The following is a 20,851-nucleotide window of genomic DNA, read 5'->3' as shown; positions in this document are numbered from 1 at the left end:
TTTAACCCCTTGATGCTAGCTAAAGTCGCCCTGTGATGTTTTTGTCGTGTAGGTTATTAGCTTGTTCAAGGGAACTAGCTGAGAAAAGCATTGTTGAAACATAGGACACAGGGACGTAACAAGGGTAGCACACCCATGCTGTCTGTCCAAATCCTGAAAGCCCCTGCTACACTGTGTGGCTTCTTACAGTCCATCCAGAACACAAGAGAGAGACAGAGTGAATAGAGGGTTGGTTCTTCCTTGTCTGTTCTTTTGAGCTCCGGTTTGTTTGATGTTTGTTTTGTTTTTCTTTGAAAGTAGATTGTTTGTACAAGTAATACATGTCTGACAAAGCAAAATCTGCTGAGTTGCTGCTGCTGGAACAATCAGTTTTGACTGAAGTGGTTATTGCTTTGCCATAATAAAAAAACACTGCATTCGCGGGAAGTTCAGAGAGTAGTTTTCCTTAAGTCAGTCCCTGCCTTCGTTGGTTGTCTATATATAAAACCAAAAGAAGTAGTCATGACCTGGAGTTTGTTGGTTGTGGTCCACAGGTAGAATTTCCCAGGTCTGACACATTGTCGGTTGTGGTCAGAGATGTGTTAATTGTTTACTTTGTGGAGAAGCCTGTGCAATCTGTTGGGCTGATGGTGAATAAGCTTTCTCCAGTTAAGGTGAACCACTGCGTCATTTTTAGCTAATTTTTGTTTCTCAGGAACTACTAAAGGTATCTGCATGAAATTTGGTACACATACTCAGGATGTTAATATAGATATCTGTGCTAAGTTTGAAGATTATAAGTCAAACAGATATGAAGATAAGATAATTTTATCATAAAAATACATACCGTTATTTGGCCCATTTGCAGCACTGAACACATGCATTACATAATGATTCTCATCATTTCCACAGTTTGTTTTGACATCATTTAGTGCAATGATCACAAAAGCAGATGCCCATTGTCCACAAGCATTGTTCTCTGTCTTGTCAAAAACGCATAAAATTATGCATTCACGTTATTATGCTTTAGTCACTTGCTATGAAAAAAACTACTAGAGGTAGAGAGTTCTAACTATGTTCATTGCACTCAGCACACATTTTTACATCAGTATGCCTAATTTTATGATAATATTTTCACTGTATCAATTGTTACACAGGGGCCACTGATGCACCTGCAGCAGAAATTCAACTTTTGAGAAAAATGCCTTCAAAGATTGTGTTGAGAACTCACAAACTACAACCCATAGTTACACACTAAAAAAATAATACACAGGAAAACAGCACTTGGCCAATATCACTAAGTGGTGAGAGAGAGTTTTTTCAGTTATCTGATTGTTCAAAATGCTCCTGGGGCGTATACTTCTCCCTCATCTGCCCGTCGATGTTCACGTTCCTGACGTCTCACAGTTTCAATTTTTTTCCTCTTTTGTTTTGCTCTGTCAGAGGATTTTCTGGTTGCTGTTTTGACCCTGAGCATATCTGATTTCTCTGCAAACATCTCTGCTTTGCTCCCAGCCACAAGTTCCAGTTCAGCTGACCCCATCCTCTTTGTCTCATCTTCAAATACAGAGACCTGAAAAAAAAAATCACATGTGTGAGAATAGAAGGTACAAGAGAGAGAATGAGAGAGAGCTGACCCCATCCTCTTTGTCTCATCTTCAAATACAGAGACCTGAAAAGAAATCAAATGTGTGAGAATAGAAGGTTCAAGAGAGAGAATGAGAGAGAGAGAGAGAGACTGACAGTTTTTTACACACACACACACACACACACACACACTGAGAGAGAATAAAGAGACTCAGACTGACAGTTTTTTACACACACACACAAACAGTATGTCAGACTCAGTAAAAATCCACAGAAATATTACTGGGAAAAGTATTTCAGTACTTGAGAAAAATAAAAACTGCCTCTGAAAACAAAAATCAAAGAACTTGAAAAAAAAGAAGTAAATCAATGGGCTCATAAAAAAGAAGGTATTCGGATGGCTTTTTTTTTCTTTCTATGAAACGTAACAAAAACTCACGAAATGAAATAAAATAGAATACTATATTATATATATTAAATATTATATATCTGTAGACTATTAAATATTATATATCTGTAGACTATTATATCAATTTCCACAAACCTTTGCTTCACATTTTTCACAATGAAAATGATTTTATTTGCAATGAAATCAGTCAAATTGAGCAAAATGGTTGACAGAAATGCAAAGAAGAGACATTATTTGACCAAATACAAGTATAATCCCAAAACACGTTTTTTAATGATTTTTGGTGAAAAACCTATGCCGTGGACCAGGGTTTGCGGTGGAAAGATAATAATCTTTGTTCAGCTGATAAAGCTCTGCAGATCTATTTTTATGATTGATTTGTGTGTGTGTGTGTTCATAGGATGTTTTATGTTTTATATTTCAGACTAGATATATGTACCTTGCTGATTTTAGTTTGGAAATTGATACTTTTTTTGGTCTTAAAATAAGAAATATTATTTGGGTTTCTTTCATGTTGAAAGTAAAATTGCTAGAAAAATAAAGAAAGAAAAAAGGAAAAAGAAAATAGATTGTTGTAAAAAAATGGAATAAAATGAAAATAAATTGATTGTAAAAAAATAGAATGAATTCAGGATCCAGATTTGTTCACATCCATTATTATAGTAAGTTTCTCCTTTTGAAGATAGACAGTGTGAAAGAGAGAGAGAGAGAGACAAGACAAGACAAGACAAGACAGTCCAGTGACAAACCTGCGCTGTACTCTGTGTGTGACAGGATGCCGGCAAGTTCTGTCTGACATACGAATCGTCCATGACCCGCCTGTTCCGTGAAGGTCGCACAGAGACTGTGAGGTCATGCACCAAGGACACGTGCACCTTCGTCAGGGCCATGGAGGCAAAGGCTGAGGTCAGGCAGCAGTGCAGGGAGATTTGGGGCACATCAGTGGTGTTAGTTGTGGGGGATGGGGTGGGATGTTTTGTGTGTGTAGGTGTACGTGGGTGAGCGTCTGGGAGAGGACCAGCGAGAGACAGATGTTGAGAGTGTATGTGCGTAAATGACTGTGCGTGTGTGTATGTGTGTGTGTGTGTGTGTGTGTGTGTGTTGGTGTACGTGGGTGAGTGTCTGGGAGAGGACCAGCGAGAGACAGATGTTGAGAGTGTATGTGTGTACATGGCTTTGTGTGTGTGTGTGTGTGTGTGTGTCCTAAAGGACTGCCCTTAGACAAATGGGATTCTATATTTGTATTATGTCTGGGATTCAGTTTTGTGTGTGTGTATGGCTATTGTTTGGTCAACATTTTTTTTTTATTGCCCCAAGACAAGTCGGAAATGGTTTGTCAGATAATTGCTGTCATTTGTCTGTCTTCAAATAATAAAAATATTTCATTGCCGGTGTAATTTTGCTTTCCATTATCAGTCCTTTTTCACTACCAAATTTTATTTCCTGCCAGAAAAAGAACTGATCTGCATTCTAATAACTGCAGTCATAAGATTGTTTTCAGATGTTTGAGAATACGTATATGCTGGTGTATTTTTGATGGACCTTACTCTCGTCCCCCCCCCCCCCCCCCCCCCCCCCTCTTCCCCCATCTTAAGACAGTTGTATTTCAGTGAAACAAGAGGTACATACATATTGATATCCATAACGACTGAAATAAGCTTAAACTGGACAATATCAGAGATTTAGCAATTGCATGTAATGAATCCCCAGGACAATAGCCATAATATGATAATAGATATAATAATGATAGAATCACAATAATGATAATGATTACAGTCATGCTGATCAATGTAATCATAATCCTGATAATGATGATAGTAATTGGGTAAATATAGAAAAGCAGAAGATGCAGGTATATTTCTGCCCAGTGACAATGTGGGAAAAGCAAGCAAACAAAGTTTTTTTGTTTTGTTTTTTAATTGCTGACTGTTACAGAAACCAGTTTGTTATGTAAGTTCATTGCCATTCTAGCAGTGTGTTCTTGAACCTTCGATTTCTATTATCAGAACCGTTTTATTTCATGACCAACTTTTTTGGTTATATTTCCTGCCAGAAACCAGAGCTGATCCGTCTGCTGAGGGCAGCGTCCGAGACCCACCAGCATCTGTACCGGCAGGCCATGACGGGCGAGGGCATCGACCGACACCTGTTCTGTCTGTACGTGGTGTCCAAGTATGTGGGGGAGGACTCCCCCTTCCTGGCTGAGGTGCTGGGCGAACCATGGCGGCTCTCCACCAGTCAGGTCAGAGAGAGTTTGTCTTAGTCTATATCAGCTGTTGAAATTGTTATTTGACTAGTTTTTAATCCCTTTTTATGTTGCGCATGATCCTTTTATGTAGGTGTTTACAACGAGCCTGTGATTGCACAAGTTAATTTCCAGGTAGATTAATAAAGTATTTTTGATTCCATTGATTTGATTTGACAGGCTGTTGCTGGCTGTACAAGTCAGTATGATAATAGTCTGCCGTTTCCTGACTATGACCATCCTGAACAGCAGATGAGGCAATAAAGATGTGCCCTGGTGGGCTAGAATTTGGATCACTGGAGTGTCTTGCCCAAGTTACATCATCCATACTCTCTCTGCCAAGAGGGCTTTAAAAGGACAGTCGGTGTTGGGGTGGATCCTAAAGGCCAAATAGCCTAGCCCTTCCCCGCCCTTCCCTCTGCCCCAAGGCTGTAGCACTAAGAGTCAGTGTTACCTCTCGCCTTCTTGTTTTGAGAGTAGTCCTTCACGAAAGACTAAGCTGTAATAAATGAGTTCCCATTGCAGTGGAGATGAAAACCACTGATCAAACAGCTCAGTTCACTACAGCTTGTGTTTTTTTTGGACTCATGGAGCTGAATACTGTACTAAATTACCTTCTGCAGCAATTGGTGGTGTCTGTGTGATATTTCTAACTCAACAGTTTACTTTGGTTTGAGGTAATTGAGACATCCATTTCTATGGTTTTTGTTTTACTTTTTTTGTTGTTGTTTTCCTTACTCAAAACATTGTGTAAAAAAGAGAGAAATATGCATTGTAAAGACAGACCATATGAATATTTCTGTATTTTGTTTTTATTTGTTGTTTTTCTCCCATGTATTAAAAAAAAGAAAGGTATGCATTATAAAGACTATAAAAACTATAATGAATGTTGATGGAATTGTGTACTTACAGACTCCTCACCAGCAGACAGACAAATTGGATCTGAAGAAATATCCTGAGAGGATTGGTGGTGGGGGTGGATTTGGACCTGTAAGTATGTGTGTAAAAATTCATGCACATGAAATATTGGGAATATGTGTGTTCAGTTTCTATGGATATGTGTTTTTCATGTATAATTAAATTACACACCATGATGTATAGAAAATAGTTTTTTTAATTATTGATTTTACATGCTGGCTTCGAAACACATTCTTTCGAGTGACTTGTATCAAAATATTTTATGAATTCACTTAACTTTTTTGTCATGTTAGTTATATTTGAGCAGTTCAATTTCATCTATTCTTAAAATAGTTTATTTATTTCTTGCTTTCATTGTTTTTTAGTGTGGACAAATGCTTTCAACTTATAACTAAAACATAAGGAAATTAATTTTTCATTTGAATCAAAGTGACCATTAACATCCATCTGGCAAACTGTTTCTGTCCTGGTATAGTGAAGATAAAGTATTTCCAAACATGCATCTGGAGTGATTTCATGAATTATTACAGTTTTTATCTATTCCTAAAATAGTTTATTTGTTTCATATTACCGTTTTCATTCTGGGCAAAATGCAACTTTTGTGACAAAGCATAAAAATCAAGGGAAGTAAATCTTTCTCTGAGCCAAGTTGTGAAGTAAATGACAAAAGTTAAGGAAACTTCCATTTGAGTCAAAGTTCATGACACATCTGGCTCTCTCTGTCAAAGGATCTGGAATTACATGCATTGCCTGGTCTTGCAATTTGAACTTAAAAGTTAAAAAATATGGATGAAAAAAAAAAGGAAGTTCAATATGTGCCAGTTTTTGGTCATTATTATTTTTTTTTTAAATAACATTTGAGTCAATTGGGTAGAATAGTCACTGTATTGTGAATTTTTCTCCTCAAAATGTTGTTGCAGGTTGCAGATGATGGTTATGGTGTGTCCTACATCATTGCTGGGGAAGATACAATTTTCTTCCATATATCTTGCAAGAGGTCCTGCCCTACCACTGTAAGTACATTGTCTGTAAGCAGTTGCTGTTGTGTTCTTCTGTGTATCTTGTATGTATATATTATGCCTTTTATGTCCTGTGAGTATATTGCTTGTAAGCAGAGGACTCTGTATTTTTCCATTTATGTTGTAAGAGGTAATATTTTATCACTTCAAATATAGTGTCTATAAACAATTTATTTTAAACAGTTTGTAACATGCCCCTGTAAAGTTCTCAAATGTTGTTAAAAACAGATCAAGGTTTTATAAAAGTTTTGGATTTTGGCTTTCTTCACAGGAAGAGGAAAACAAAACTTGAAAATCGTGATTTTTGTCACAATTGCTGCAATGAAATATTCCATTGAAAAAATTTTTTTTAAGTAAAATAATGTTTAATAAAAACAGACCCTAAAACAATCATTCAAATCAAATTACAGTTCTTATCCATGTTGCTGATGATGATTGAAGCAAGGGGCATAAACCATCTTATAAAATTATGTCCCATTCATGCAGGTTACAGATTTCTTGCTTGGGACTTTCTGGACACATTGTAGCCATTCGAGGGAGAGAGATAAAAAAAACAACAAAAAAACCCAACAAACCCTTGAAGGATGTATATTCAAGGAAGTGTGGCTTTCTAAGTTTGCCAGATGGCCATGAAAAGATGAGAAATACCGGTAAATGGAAAGCTTTCTGCTCTGCAAAAAGACTCGACAACACTTCGTCTTTGGTCAAAACTGCGATTGTGAAGCATTCGAAAGATAACAAAGAAGTTGCCTTGAACTAAGTTAAAGTCTGTTACAGTGCAGAAGATACAATGCCGTTTACAGACTTCATCGGTTTGAGTTTTCAAGCATCTTTGCTGAATTAACATGACTTCTTTGTGTGTGAGTGCCTTTGTTTGTGTTCTTCAGTTTAATATGTGTGCGCATAGTAAGATTTTAGACAACAACAACAAAAATCCATGTACAAAGGTGTGTGTGTGTGTGTGTGTGTGTGTTTGTGCAGGATTCCCACAAGTTTGGGCAGCTGATCCAGCAGTCATTTGCAGACATGCGGGACATTTTCCAGAGCCAGTGATGTTCGTGTGGACACTGTGATTCTGTTTCATCGACAGCATGGACTTTTGGTGTGATGGTGTGTGTGTGCACCAGTGGTACGTGTGTACAGTGTACTTGAGGAGGAGAGGTGGCTGTGGGATTTATCCTGAGGCATACTCAGTTCATGTTTGTGTGTACAGGAATTTCTTGTTGTTTTTTTATGGGCCTAATTCCTTGTTGACCCCTTTCTTTTTGATTTGAATGGCAATCAAACAGCGCAAATGTTCAGACAGGATTGTACATATGTGTGTGTTTAAACGTGTGTGTGTGTGTGTGTGTGTGTGTGTGTGTGTGTGTGTGTCAGTGTGTTGAGAGAGGTTGTTGCCATTCATAAGAAGAAATAATTGTCACTCAGATCGCTGTGTATTTAACTTTATTCAGGTTTATAAGTCTTGGAATTTAGTCTTCATTTTTCATAAAAATACGCATTGAATTTGGGGCTTTCACATAAATTCTCTTCTGTGTGGCATGTATGTGTATGAGTGATGCAATTTGGTGTACATATTGTCTTTTCATCTTAGGTCAGAAAAGTGCAGAACTTTAAAAGCAGCAGATATAGCTCAACAGATAATATAGAATTAGACCTTTTAAAGCTCAGAAGAGAATGTGAAGTAAATCTAAAGTAGAAGTAATGAGGAGCTGAAAACTGTGTTACTGATCTTGAATCTCTGACTGTTTTTTTTTTAATATCTATTTCCCTTGTACACATTCCCAGTAAATATTTCAGTTGATTATTGTTGAACTGTATATGTTGTTCGCTGGTTTTGCTATTTTGGGGTATGATCAAAAATGGCAGTTAGCAATAAAAGTTGATTTGATAGCAAATCTTCTCCATTCACAGTTACAAGAAGCAAAGAGAATAATAAATCATTTAGTAATGAAATTATATTAAGATTGTTACAGTATAAAGCATTAGTTGTGTGCAGTCCTGTATTTTTCATTTATCCTTGGTTAAAACACTGATGTAAACAATTATAACCAGTCTAATTTCATAGTTGCAGAAATCTTTTGGGCAAACAAAAAAAACTGTCAGAATTCTGTCTTCTACAGAATTTTTTTTATTTTTTTATAGAAAATCCGACTCTAAGTGGTTGGTTATCAGTGCTAGCAGGTCAGCAGCAGTATGGGAATATTGTCTTTTTTTATCCAAATCTCTTCACATTCAGACATTGAATAGTACAGACAGATCATCTCACTCTACCCTCTCCTCCTTACTGCCCAACACACATTTCCCCATCATTCCCTCTTTTCTGAAAGTTTCACATCTAGTCATTTACATATCCATGTTTTGTCGTTAACCCTTTCCCTGTACTAGCTTTCCACTTCATCATGTCCATCTGGTCACTGAGGAAATGACCGATTTGTGGAGTCAACACCCATGCCACATTGTATCTGGTCTATCTAGTCTAACACAAAACAGTAACAGTGACCCTCCTACCCCCCCACAGCCCCTCTACCCTTAGGCAAACAACCCTGGCCACCTGTTATTTTTTGTGTGTCTGGTGACAAATCAGAATGGTCCGTTTTTCATTGTACATGCTTGGGCCAGTGGGGAAGAAGTGCAGTTACTACTTTTTATTCACTTCTCAATTATGCAATTGATGTTGCTGAATGAAAAGTGATGCTATCCCACGAGGAAGAAGGCCATATACAGCGAAAACTGACACCCTGACCTGTAAATTCAGTTTGATCTCCGTGAGGTGACAGTCCTTCACTGACGAGCACTCTTTATCAGCAGCAGCCAGGAAGTTAATGCATACCAGTGACCAAAGTAATGTGTGCATTTCAGGGGATTACAAAAACAAACAGTTTGACTTGCAGAACTGCTCAGGCTGTTTAGATTTCTGTAGAATTCACCAGCCTGGTTGGCTTGTATACTTTTATCGGTATTGTGCAGGTCTACCACATGCTTTCATAGATGTTGTTTTCTTCCCCCTCATACTTTTTGGTAAAAAGTCCTTTTTCCCTGCATGTTTGTCTTTAGTGCTGTCTACAGATAATACATATTTGTGCGTATTGTACAGACTTGTGGATGACAAAACATACATTTTTTTTTTTTTTTTTTACATACAGGCTCACAAACACACACACACACACACACAAAACACACAAACATACACACACTCATTTTGTATCCATATCACAGTAGTGTCTAAAAGCATTCTGCTTTTGTTGTTGAGGGTGGCATTGGTTTGTGTGTGTATAATTCGTATCATCTTTATTGGTATACATTTTGTATTATCCTTAATACATATTTTATGTTCTGTGTTTATTATGTTTTTATCTGTCACATTATCTTTTTTGTGTATTTTCTGATAATCTTTGTGTGGATTTCTGTTGTTTCAAATTTTAAAAATAAGAGTGTGCTATGACTGCAAATACTGATGAATTTTTTTCTTTTTTTCTTTTTTAAATACAAGAGCTTGAAAAAAGTTACCATTGTTAGCCTGCTATGACTAGTTTTACATTCATAAGTATTATTTTCAACAATGCAGTAACAATAATGAACAGGCACAAATGAATGAAATTATGTTTTGTACATGATAACTTCTAAAATTATAAATCTCTCTGTGCCAAATTGTTCTGAGTGAAACACCTTTTAACATCTGATTCTGATTTTGATAGGACATGTTAACCATTGCAGGTGGGATTGTGTGTTACTTTAAATAGATATAAATGCTTTTTTTGGAATACATTTAAGCTATACCTTTATGATTTTTTTTACATTTGTCTTTTAACTATTGTTTTAATCTCTTTGGTGATGTATATTTTTACATCATGATTGATGTTTTGAACAAGACCTGGAAATTTGTGCATCCAGTTAAAAGTAGTTTAAATTTAGTTAGAAAATGAGAATAAATGAACGAATAAGTAAATATGTGGTGTGCTGTCCAAGCTGTCCAAGCAGCATTTATAATTTTTTTCACCATGAGCTGTCAAGAAAGGCTTTCTCTGTTGTTCAAACAATTCCTGGTTAAATAGGAGTAAATGTTGAGCAGCTATGAATTCATTTCGTTACATCTATATCACACATGTTAACAAATCCATCAATGGTGATGTCACTAATCTGGTCATTGTAAAACGATAATTTTGATGTGAATGACAAAGTCTGCATGTTGCCAGTTGCTTTGTGTTTGAGGTACTGACTTGGAAACTAACAAATTGTTGTTTCTAATTTGCTCGGTTACTTAAAGAGAGTCAGATTCTGTGTGGTGAATTTTGTCAAAAGAACAAATACAAACAGAATGTCACTGTTTTCTGGCATTTTCACATGTGTTGCTGTTTATGAACACAAAGGTGCATATTTAACATTCTTTGGGATGATTTTCTTTGTATGGTCTGTTGGAGACTTTTTTTCACCCTCTAATTTTTCCCTTTAATCAGTTTTATACATTGTGGATGGTGAATCATAGTACGGACTTGTGTTGACACAATTTTGGGTTCTTGGCCTTCCAGAAAGGTATTTTTTGCTATTTGTTTTTGACACCTGTGTGCAGTTTGCTTTTGAAGGCTTCTGGATAACATTTTCATATACTTCCATGATTGAGTAACACATTTTATCATAACTTACTGTAAGCTTCACAAGCAGAAAAGGGTTTGGGGGGGGTTCCTGTCTTGTTAGAAGTATCCTCCTAGAACACAAGAAAGAGATCTTATGCTCAGAGGAAACCAAAACAACTTTTTTATTCTGAGGATTATGAGCTGTTTAGCCATAATACAAAAAAAAAAAATTAAAAAAAAAACAAAACAAAAAAAAAACAACAAAAAAACCCAGGCTGCAGTGTGTCCAGTTCGGCTTTCAAAGGTTGCAGAAAAAACAAATATGAAACGAAGAAAATGTCTAGTTTTGTGTCATATGCTGACTACAAAGCAAACCAGTGTCATAGTTATCCAAACAGAGAGTATGATACAAACTCCCCATACTGATTGATTTGTGGTATTAAAGTTTTAAAGAAATTCAGAATTCATGCTGCAGACCAGAACTGATAACCTCCTGTTGGGCAGTGAATGTCTTAATTGGATCATGGCGTGTATCTTATGCACGAACATCACAAAAGGGAAAAAGTGTGGAAAGCTGGAGGAAAAGGTTTTGCTATGAATGTAGGTTTGACAAATTTGGGACAGAGGTAATGACTATCACTAGTTCCTGATGCGGAAGTGATCAAAACACTAGGAAAACAAATATCTCATACACTTGTTGAGCTCAGGATCCTCTGCAACAGTCATTTTTTAAAAGTTCAACAGTCACATCGTCTAAAAAAAAGATAAAAAAAAAAAAAGTAACCAGTGTTGTATGTGATAAAAAAAAAAAGAAAAAAAAAGACTACTGTATAATTGTATATTTATGGTATAACTTTTTTCCCCCATTCATCATCTGCCTCTAACTTCTAAGATTTTGTCTCTGTGTAAGATGTTTGAATGATTTGCTTGTATCATTTCTGCATTCAGAGTATTTCTACATTCAAAGTCATAAGTTTACATTTATAGTCACAACTTTCCAATCATAGACACAAGTTCTAACTGTTGTATTCCATTGTTTTAATCAAAGGGCTTTTACATTGATGCATATTATGACTGTTTACCCTGCCGTTTTTAATTTAGGCAGCCATAATCCACATAGGGGAGTAAGACCTTCACATCAGTCATGTTTTATTGCAGAATCCTCTGTGTGTGAGTGTGCTTGGTTAGTTTGTTTTTGCCGGTTTTTTTGTTGGTCTATTTTACTGTGGTTTTTGTCAATGATGCAGACAGTATGTTTTCAATACATATATACCTGGTTCCAGTAAGCCTGGTTGGAATAGGGAAAAAAAGAGAAAGAAATAGTATTGTAACAGTTCTTGACAAAGTGTTGATGTGGTGATTTTCAATGTTTGACAACTCACAGTGTTCACATCATCATTCATAAGTCAACATGGGGAGAGGGTGGTTATGTGTGCTATTATTGTCGTTGAACATAGGAAGTGTATTGTCAGTGTGCGCATCATACTAGTGGTTGGAAATCTCTTGAATTAGGTAGACAGAATAATAACTGTGCTGTTGACCCCATTCAAATATTGTGTTAGAGATATGGACAAAAATCTCAATATGTACAGGAGTCTGTGGACAACAGCGATGGGGACATGTTTGAAAAGTCAGGGTGTGATGAATAACTGTTTGGTGTTGGGCTTTTGGGCACAGGGGGGACGAATTCTGTTTGCAGGGGTTCAGAGAAATGGCAAATTTATGTGAACAAATGGCCATCTTTGGGGATGGGGGGGATACACAGTAGAATGCTGTTCTACAAATACTTAGATGAGGTTAAAATAGTCTTGAAGTGCAATACATTTGATCTTTGGTGCGAAGAAGGCGATGCTTAGTTCAACAGCGGACACAACGTTGTCTGAAAAAAATGAAAATTTTGCCTAAAATGTTTGTTTCATATGAATATGTGTAAAATTATTAACAACATGTTTCATATGAATGTGTGTGAATGTATTAACAACACGAACCTCGTGTGCAAAAGAACTTAGCATTTATATTGAAAAGAAATGAAAGTCAAGTTATGATTTTAATTGCTTTGTTTAAAGTTTTATTTAAACACATTTTTTTTTAAACAAAACAGCGCTGACAGACATGGAGGGAACATTTTAGTTTCATGTTACATTTGTGCATCTCACGGTATGTCATCACAGTTTTCACTTGGGGACAAGCAACTGTACTGGAAGCCAAGAGTCAAGCTTATTTACTACACACCAGTCATTTTTGCATTTATTACTGTATAATTATATTTTGCGTTCACAATCATTCAGTTTTTAATGATTTTTAAAACATTGAAAAGATTGATGCAAACTGATTTTCAACACAACAGATGTTACCCTCACACCCCCAATATATTCATTGTGGATTTCCTGTGTGTGTGTGTATTTCAGTCATGTCCACATGCATCATGGATTTCCTGTGTGTGTGTATTACAGTCATGTCCACATGCATCATGGATTTCCTGTGTGTGTGTATTACAGTCATGTCCACATGCATCATGGATTTCCTGTGTGTGTGTATTACAGTCATGTCCACATGCATCATGGATTTCCTGTGTGTGTGTATTATAGTTATGTCCACATGCATCATGGATTTCCACTGTGTGTGTGTATTACAGTCATGTCCACATGCATCATGGATTTCCACTGTGTATTACAGTCATGTCCACATGCATCATGGATTTCCACTGTGTGTGTATTACAGTCATGTCCACATGCATCATGGATTTCCACTGTGTGTGTGTATTACAGTCATGTTCATATGCATATTGTAGTCAGTAATAAGTGTGTGTCCGATATGTTCTTGCCATCACAATGCAAATAAAGTGAGGGGGACATCAGCAGTGGTATTCATTTGGTGTGTGTGTATTTGTGTGCGCACGCATACTGTTAATGATAAACAGTGTTTGTGTAGCTCAGTTCCAGTGAAACCCTACTTTGCTTTGTGCATGCATTTACTATTTCTTTCCATTATTCATCCATGAATAGTAACTTGCTGTACAATACATTCTGCATACAGATGTGGAGAACAAGATAATTCAAATTATATTCTTAGGAAAAAAGTAATTAGCTGTGCTGTAGAGGACAGACTGGGCAGATTGGGCCACAGCAGGTTCCAAACTGTCACAGCAGCAAAGCTGAACGACTGCTCGCCAAACAACTCGAGGTTTCATTTTGGCACCTTGAGGAGTGATTCACTGGAGGAGAGGAGAGAACATGATGACTTGTATATGCAGAGTTCAGTGGATAAATACTGTGGAAAAGAGCCAAAGTGCCAGAATGCAAGAGTCGCTAGCTTGGATTTGAAACAGCATATCAAGGACACTCAGTGAAATTTCTTCGCATGTTACAACGTGATCTCGCTTTCTTTTATTCAGGACTTTTATACTGCACTGTTTTGAAAACATTGGAGCGGGTAAATTTGTGTATGCATGCATTTTTGCACAAGAGTGCCTCTACTTTGCTTTTACTATTTTCCTGATAACTAGTTTAACCCTTTTTCTGTCTTGATGGGAGGCCCGTCAGGCTCTGGCTGTCAGAGGTGGGGTGAAGTCCTGGAACAGGCTGCTACCAGCATGCTACATTTGTCTGAAATTTTGGCACACACACAGCCCCAGTGAAGATTCAGATGAGCTGCAGAAGACAGTATTTAATACCATGAAGAAGCAGCATGCTGCCACACACACCTCTTCCATGGAACCCCCAAAGAACAATGCGTAGAGAGCGCCTCACAGAGCCTGGTGACAGTCTGATGGAAAGCCTGCAACAGGTCATCGTTACCTGGGAGACGTGGGGGCCAAGGAACATCAACCGAGTCCTTACCTACTTGAGGCCTTTTGGCCCTTGAAGAACTTCACGAGGACAGAATGAAAGAAAGTTATGTGTACAAGAAAAAAATTTTTTTTTTCGTTCTTTCTTTTCGTCTTACCGATCAATATATACACAACGACAACGTGGACAGCATGCTCTTTCATTCTTCCACTTAACCGACCACCAACATCAGTATGTTGATGGAAATTGTCGTTTTGTGGGATGTTGCTGTTGGGGGCAATTTAACTGGGCTGCCGAGGGATGTGCTGTTGATTGATAGGGGAGATGGGGCGCAGTCCACTAGTGTGTTCGCATCTCCAGCTAGGCCAATCCGGCTACCGAGCAGTCCCCGGGAATACACCCGACCGGCACAGCCCTAGCCTTCTACGACACTACTTACCAGTGGGAAAAAAAATCTTGGGCGAATAGACTGATTTTGCGTGTAATATCGATAACGGAGAAAAATTTACAATACAACACAATTGGTGTTTTTCTCCTCCACAGATCAACGTGATATAGCTTGCACCACTGTCACGTGGCCTTTGAAATATACTGCATCAACATTTGACCAAGATTTGCAATCACGCGCAGGTGCGTAACTGTTGGTGAACTCTCTCTCTCTCTCTCTCTCTCTCCCCCCCCCCCCCCCCGCCTCTGTTCACCCAAAGTCCCTGCTTATGCGACAGTCTGTTGCTTGGAATAAAATAATTATCATTCGATACATCAGCTTCCTCGTTCAGCAAGGCTTGTCATCACTCATTCTCCATGTGGTTTGTATAAGTATAGTACTGGAGCTCATGTCCACGGGCGGAGTTCTGAGTTCTGGCCGTCAACACGCACACCGACCTCACCTCCTTTCTCTAGTGTCCTCCAGGATCACGAACCTGGCAGCGAAATACGTACACTGCGTGAATAACAGAGTGTCCTGAATGGAGTCCTTCTGTGCGAAGTTGGAGGAATAATTATCATATCATATTATTCGCATTTACCTGGTGTTACACACTTTCTCCTCAAACCAACCCCTACAACTCACTGCTCCCTCGTCACAATAGTGCTTCAAATACGCATGGAGACCCAGAGAAAGAGGGCTCATTGTGTCCTTCGCTCCGAACAGACAGAAATCAAATCTCTCCCTTGGCTTGTCAGCACCGTTACCTCTCTCTGCTCTTGGCTCATTTGTTTGGTGATTGTAAAGATGGCCGTGCTTTTAATCTCTGCACGCTCTTCACGGTGAAATCGATCAAATCCCTGCTGTTGAAAAGAGGAAAAAGGACAGGGGAGGCAAAGGGAAAGGGGCAGAAAGGGAGTCGCATACAGTGCACGGGGGTGTTTTTGTTGTCAGGATTCTATGGCTCCCCTCGGCGATCCCCGTCCCACTTCATATTGATAAAATCGCAGGAGAGAAGGGGAAAAAAGAAGAAAGAAAAAAAGAAGAAGAAGAAGAAAGAAGACATATCCTGAACGAATTGAAACCAAATACCAGGCGAGGCATTTAAAATGGTCGTGTGTTGGAGTAGCACCCCAGCGAAACCCGATTCTGAGACTTGAACAGCCCTGATATAAGCTTGTGTGTTGAAGACGTCAGGTGGTTTTGTGTGTGTGTTGTGTCTGAGATTGGCCAGAACCGTGATTCGTGTAGTTGTTGTGCTCGGGGTTTGCCACCTGGAAATGAAAACTGACCATGAAACTGAGCTCTTCCATTGATAGAGAGAAAATCTTAAGAGAAAGTAGTAATAAAACATCAAAGAAGAAAAGTCCGAAATTGTTGACCACACAACAAATTTCTGCCAGTGCTTGTTCAAAAGGCCATTAGTGTCCCAAAGCGTTTGAGGACCAAACGACGCTACTGCGGCTGGCAGCCAGAATTTTACTCGATATTTATGACAGAAAACTCGAATGTCGTAGGTAAGTAACAACGATGTCTTTATTGCACTGGAGTATAATAACTGTGTGGTGTGAATGTGAATGGTGGTTAAGTTTTTCATCGATTTCTATGAAGAAAGTTTTAGCTCGTTGTAAACGTCAAACATCACGTTGTACGTTCAAACCCCATGACTTTTATTGCCCCTCACATGCATGTATCGGGTGTCCCCCCAAAAAGTGAACCGCTTTTTGACAAGTATTTTCTCAGTGATAGAGAAACCGATTTCATTGAAAAAAATTCACACAGTAACCTTAGGGTACCATCAACAAGTCCGCAAAATATCAAAAAGTTCGGACGCAAATTATGCGAGTATTGTCAAATTCAAAACAGCATGTCAAAAAATCCAATATCAGAGGAAAAGTCACTTATTTGTTGATGATACCTTAAGGTTACTGTGTGAAAATTTTCAATGAATCACAAGAATCACAAGAGTGAATATGAAAATCCATTCTTTTCTGTCTGCAGAGGCATACATTATTCCTGGTTTGTTTTGCTTTGAAATAATAAAACTGCCATATAGCGCTTCATTTTTTCCCTTACTGACGCTAAATTGGTTATTTCTTATGCCTAATGTCGCAATTCATATGATTATTTTCATATTTTATTAGATAATATTTGAACTTCTTCCAGGTGGGGTTGTCCGCCAGAATACAGTTCTTGTTAGATCCATAGAGAACGATTCATATCATGTGTGTGTGTGTGTGTGTGTGTGTGTGTGTGTGTGTGTGTGTGTGTGTGTGTGTTGTGTGTGTTGTGTTGTGTGTGTGTGTGTGTGTGTGTGTGTGTGTGTGTGTATTGGTGTGTGTGTGTGTGTGTGTGTGTGTGTGTGTGTGTGTGTGTGTGTGTGTGTGTGTGTGTGTGAGAGAGAGAGAGAGAGAGAGAGAGAGAGAGACTGTAAGTCGCGGCATAACAGAGTGTGGAGAGGGGTACAGCAGGCACACCTACACTATAGGTCTACCACAAGGCTGCCATAGGCCCGGTGTCCTGTTTCACAGCACTATACATTATGCATTCTATTGCTTCTGTTTTTTTTCTGCATGTGATCTTGTTTGAATACGCACTTTTGTCTTTTCTTATTTCTTATCTTTTTTTTTATATATACGTGTCGATTTGTCCTTGTCTCGTCCTGTCTCTGTCTTCCTCCTTTCTGTCTTTGAACGCTCGCGATGTGTGTGTGTTGGGGTGTGGGGGGTGGGGGTAGAGGGGGGTTATATAATTATGTCTATATAATTTTTATGCATTTGCGTGTATGTGTGTGTGTGTGTGTGTGTGTGTGTGTGTGTGTGTGTGTGTGTGTGTGAGGGAGAGAGAAAGAGGAAAGAGAGAGAGCGAGAGAGAGAGCGAGAGAGAGTGAGAGAGAGAGAGAGCGAGAGAGAGAGAGCATGAGAGAGCGAGAGAGAGAGCGAGCGTGTGTGTGTGTGTGTGTGTGTGTGTGTGTGTGTGTGTGTGTGTGAGCTTGATGCATGTCGTGTGTGCTGTATTTGGGGTCAAACATCCACTTTGTGTTGAGAACGCAGGGGATACATTTCATTTCACTGAGTTTTAGAGCAGACCACTCCTCACTGCCGGCATTGCAGGAAATGAAGAGGCAGACAAGCTCCCCGAAGCTCCAAAGCAGGAAGCAGGCTCACCCAACCTGGCCACCCCTTTAGCTTTAGGGAGGCAAAGACCATCCTGTGCAGCCTCTTCAGAAACAGCTGGCGAGAAAGGCTACATCTGGGACCAGAGGAGGACAGCATCCATCAACTGGATCGAACTCAGCAAGTCATTATCCTCAGACTGCTCACAGGCTACTGTCAGCTCCTCTCCGATCTCTCTACAAACTGAAAATTTCCCACACAGACCAATGTCCGTGTGACCCCGCTCCTCAAACTCCAGCCCGTGTCCTGCAAGACTGCCGTCTACACGAAGAGCTGAGGCGCCAGATCTGGCCCAGCCCCGCAGCGCTCCAGGACAAGTTGTGGGGAACGGCTACAGAGCTCTAGTAGACTGCGGACTTCGTAATGTACTCTGGACTGACCGTCTGAACATGGCCTGGAAATGCTGAAGAGGAAGGAGCAGACTACAGAATCATATTTTGACAACGCCCACTTTGGAGCGGAGTTGGCATCAGTGTCACACTTTCCTATCCTTATGGGCAGATGTTCACATCGTGCCCCACCCCACCCCCAACACACACACACACACACACACACACAGAGACAGACAGACAGACAGACACACACACACACACACACACACACACACACACACACACTGAGGTAGGAGTGGATGTATTTTCCCAAACGGTGAGTTCGCAGCAGCTGTCAGATTTGCTTCTTCTTTTTTTTTCACAGTGAGTTTGCATCGCCGGGATACCGATGATTATATTTCTTTCCACGCTGAGTTATGAGCAGACATTAGCATATATATATATTTTTTTTTTTTTTTGTTTTGCTCCAAATGTCAAGATAAGTATAGTCTTTTCCTCTGATTGTGTGCATGACAGGAGCGGGTTTTTTTGTTTTTTTTGTTTTTTGTTTTTTTGTTTTTTAGCTTATAGAAGGTGCTATTATCACCGATCTTGACGCCGACACGAGGTAGTCAACGCGGTCGGTCCTTCGTCCATGATTCTCTGCCAGTCTCCTGGTGTCACCTCATCGTCTGTCGACAAGTCTAAGGTCTCTTTCCAGTGTTTGCTGGTGTCACCTCATCGTCTGTCGACAAGTCTGAGGTCTCTTTCCACTGTTTGCTGGTGTCACCTCATCGTCTGTCGACAAGTCTGAGGTCTCTTTCCACTGTTTGCTGGTGTCACCTCATCGTCTGTCGACAAGTCTGAAGTCTCTTTCCACTGCTTGTTGGCGTCACCCCATCGTCTGTCGACAAGTCTAAGGTCTCTTTCCACTGTTTGCTGGTGTCACCTCATCGTCTGTCGACAAGTCTGAGGTCTCTTTCCACTGTTTGTTGGCGTCACCCCATCGTCTGTCGACAAGTCTGAGGTCTCTCTCCACTGTTTGCTGGTGTCACCCCATCGTCTGTCGACAAGTCTGAGGTCTCTCTCCACTGTTTGCTGGTGTCACCCCATCGTGTGTCGACAAATCTGAGGTCTCTTTCCACTGTTTGCTGGTGTCACCTCATCGTCTGTCGACAAGTCTGAGGTCTCTCTCCACTGTTTGCTGGTGTCACCCCATCGTGTGTCGACAAGTCTAAGGTCTCTCTCCACTGTTTGCTGGTGTCACCCCATCGTGTGTCGACAAGTCTGAGGTCTCTCTCCACTGTTTGCTGGTGTCACCCCATCGTGTGTCGACAAGTCTGAGGTCTGTCTCCACTGTTTGCTGGTGTCACCCCATCGTGTGTCGACAAGTCTGAGGTCTCTCTCCACTGTTTGCTGGTGTCACCCCATCGTGTGTCGACAAGTCTGAGGTCTCTCTCCACTGTTTGCTGGTGTCACCCCATCGTGTGTCGACAAGTCTGAGGTCTCTCTCCACTGTTTGCTGGTGTCACCCCATCGTGTGTCGACAAGTCTGAGGTCTCTCTCCACTGTTTGCCGCCTGTTCCTTGCAATCCCCGCCATGTGTGGAAATTCTATCATGAAACCCTCCTCTTTTCTGTCGCTCTCTTTCGTTTTCTGTCTTTTTGGTACTTATTATATATTTGTGTCGTTTCTTCCTACCCACCTGGTCTATTCCTCTAAGTTTTGAGGAGGAAGGTGGCAGAATGGATAAGACGCTCATTTACCAATTCAGTGTCTGTGAGGGTCTGGGTTCGAATCCCGCCCTAGCCTTTTCTCCCAAGTTTGACTGGGAAATGAAACTGAGCATCTAGTTATTTGAATGAGACTATAAACAGAGGTCCCGTGTGCAGCACGCACTTGGCGCACTGAAGAAGAACCCATGGCAACGAAATTGTTGTCTTCTGGCAAAATTATGTATAAAACGTCCACTCAGATACGTACACACATATACATGCAGGCACTCAAGGTCTGATTAGTGCGTTGGGTTACGCTGTCAGGCATCTGCCTAGCAGATGTGATGTAGCGTATATGGATTAGTTTGAACGCAGTGACACCTCCTTGAGAAACTGTAACTTTGACAGAGTCTTCCTCTGCAGTCTTCGATATGTTTGTGTGACTGTTGAAGGTAGTGAGGTTGACAACACTAATTTCACCGTTCTCCAGCGTTAGATAATCTATCTCCCTCTGTCTGTCTGTCTCTCTCTCCAACCCCCTCTCTCTCTTGGATGCATCTTTGATTTTGTTTTGTTTGTAATCTGGTGGGGATGAATTTAGCACCCCCAGCACAACCGCATCATGACGAGTTCAGTGGTGACGCTGATCAGAATGCCCCAGTTCTTGAGGTTACTGTCCCGTCACACATTCTGCTGATTGTGG

At 39.8% G+C, this 20,851-nt stretch overlaps 2 protein-coding genes across 3 annotated transcripts in view; both read left to right on the top strand.

Annotated features, from left to right (window-relative positions):
• LOC143282873 (carnitine O-palmitoyltransferase 1, liver isoform-like) overlaps positions 1–13,588 on the top strand; it is a 47,089-nt gene extending 33,501 nt beyond the window's left edge. For both annotated transcript variants that reach the window (XM_076588741.1, XM_076588740.1), the window contains exons 18-22: positions 2,750–2,881; positions 4,029–4,217; positions 5,133–5,210; positions 6,059–6,151; positions 7,139–13,588. In XM_076588741.1, the coding sequence (XP_076444856.1) occupies positions 2,750–2,881; positions 4,029–4,217; positions 5,133–5,210; positions 6,059–6,151; positions 7,139–7,210 (564 nt within the window). In that variant the 3' untranslated portion in view covers positions 7,211–13,588. The remainder of the gene's footprint in view (positions 1–2,749; positions 2,882–4,028; positions 4,218–5,132; positions 5,211–6,058; positions 6,152–7,138) is intronic.
• Positions 13,589–15,276: 1,688 nt separating this feature from the next.
• Positions 15,277–20,851, top strand: part of LOC143282872 (uncharacterized) — a 55,121-nt gene continuing 49,546 nt past the window's right edge. Inside the window, exon 1 of the mRNA XM_076588739.1 lies at positions 15,277–16,463. The gene's annotated coding sequence lies outside the window, so the exon portion shown is untranslated. The remainder of the gene's footprint in view (positions 16,464–20,851) is intronic.

This window comes from Babylonia areolata, chromosome 6 (genome assembly GCF_041734735.1).
Source record: "Babylonia areolata isolate BAREFJ2019XMU chromosome 6, ASM4173473v1, whole genome shotgun sequence".
In the NCBI taxonomy this organism is placed as follows: Eukaryota; Metazoa; Mollusca; class Gastropoda; order Neogastropoda; family Buccinidae; genus Babylonia; species Babylonia areolata.
The sequence above is the reverse complement of the archived record's forward strand: the minus strand, read 5'-3'. Positions and strand labels throughout refer to the sequence as shown.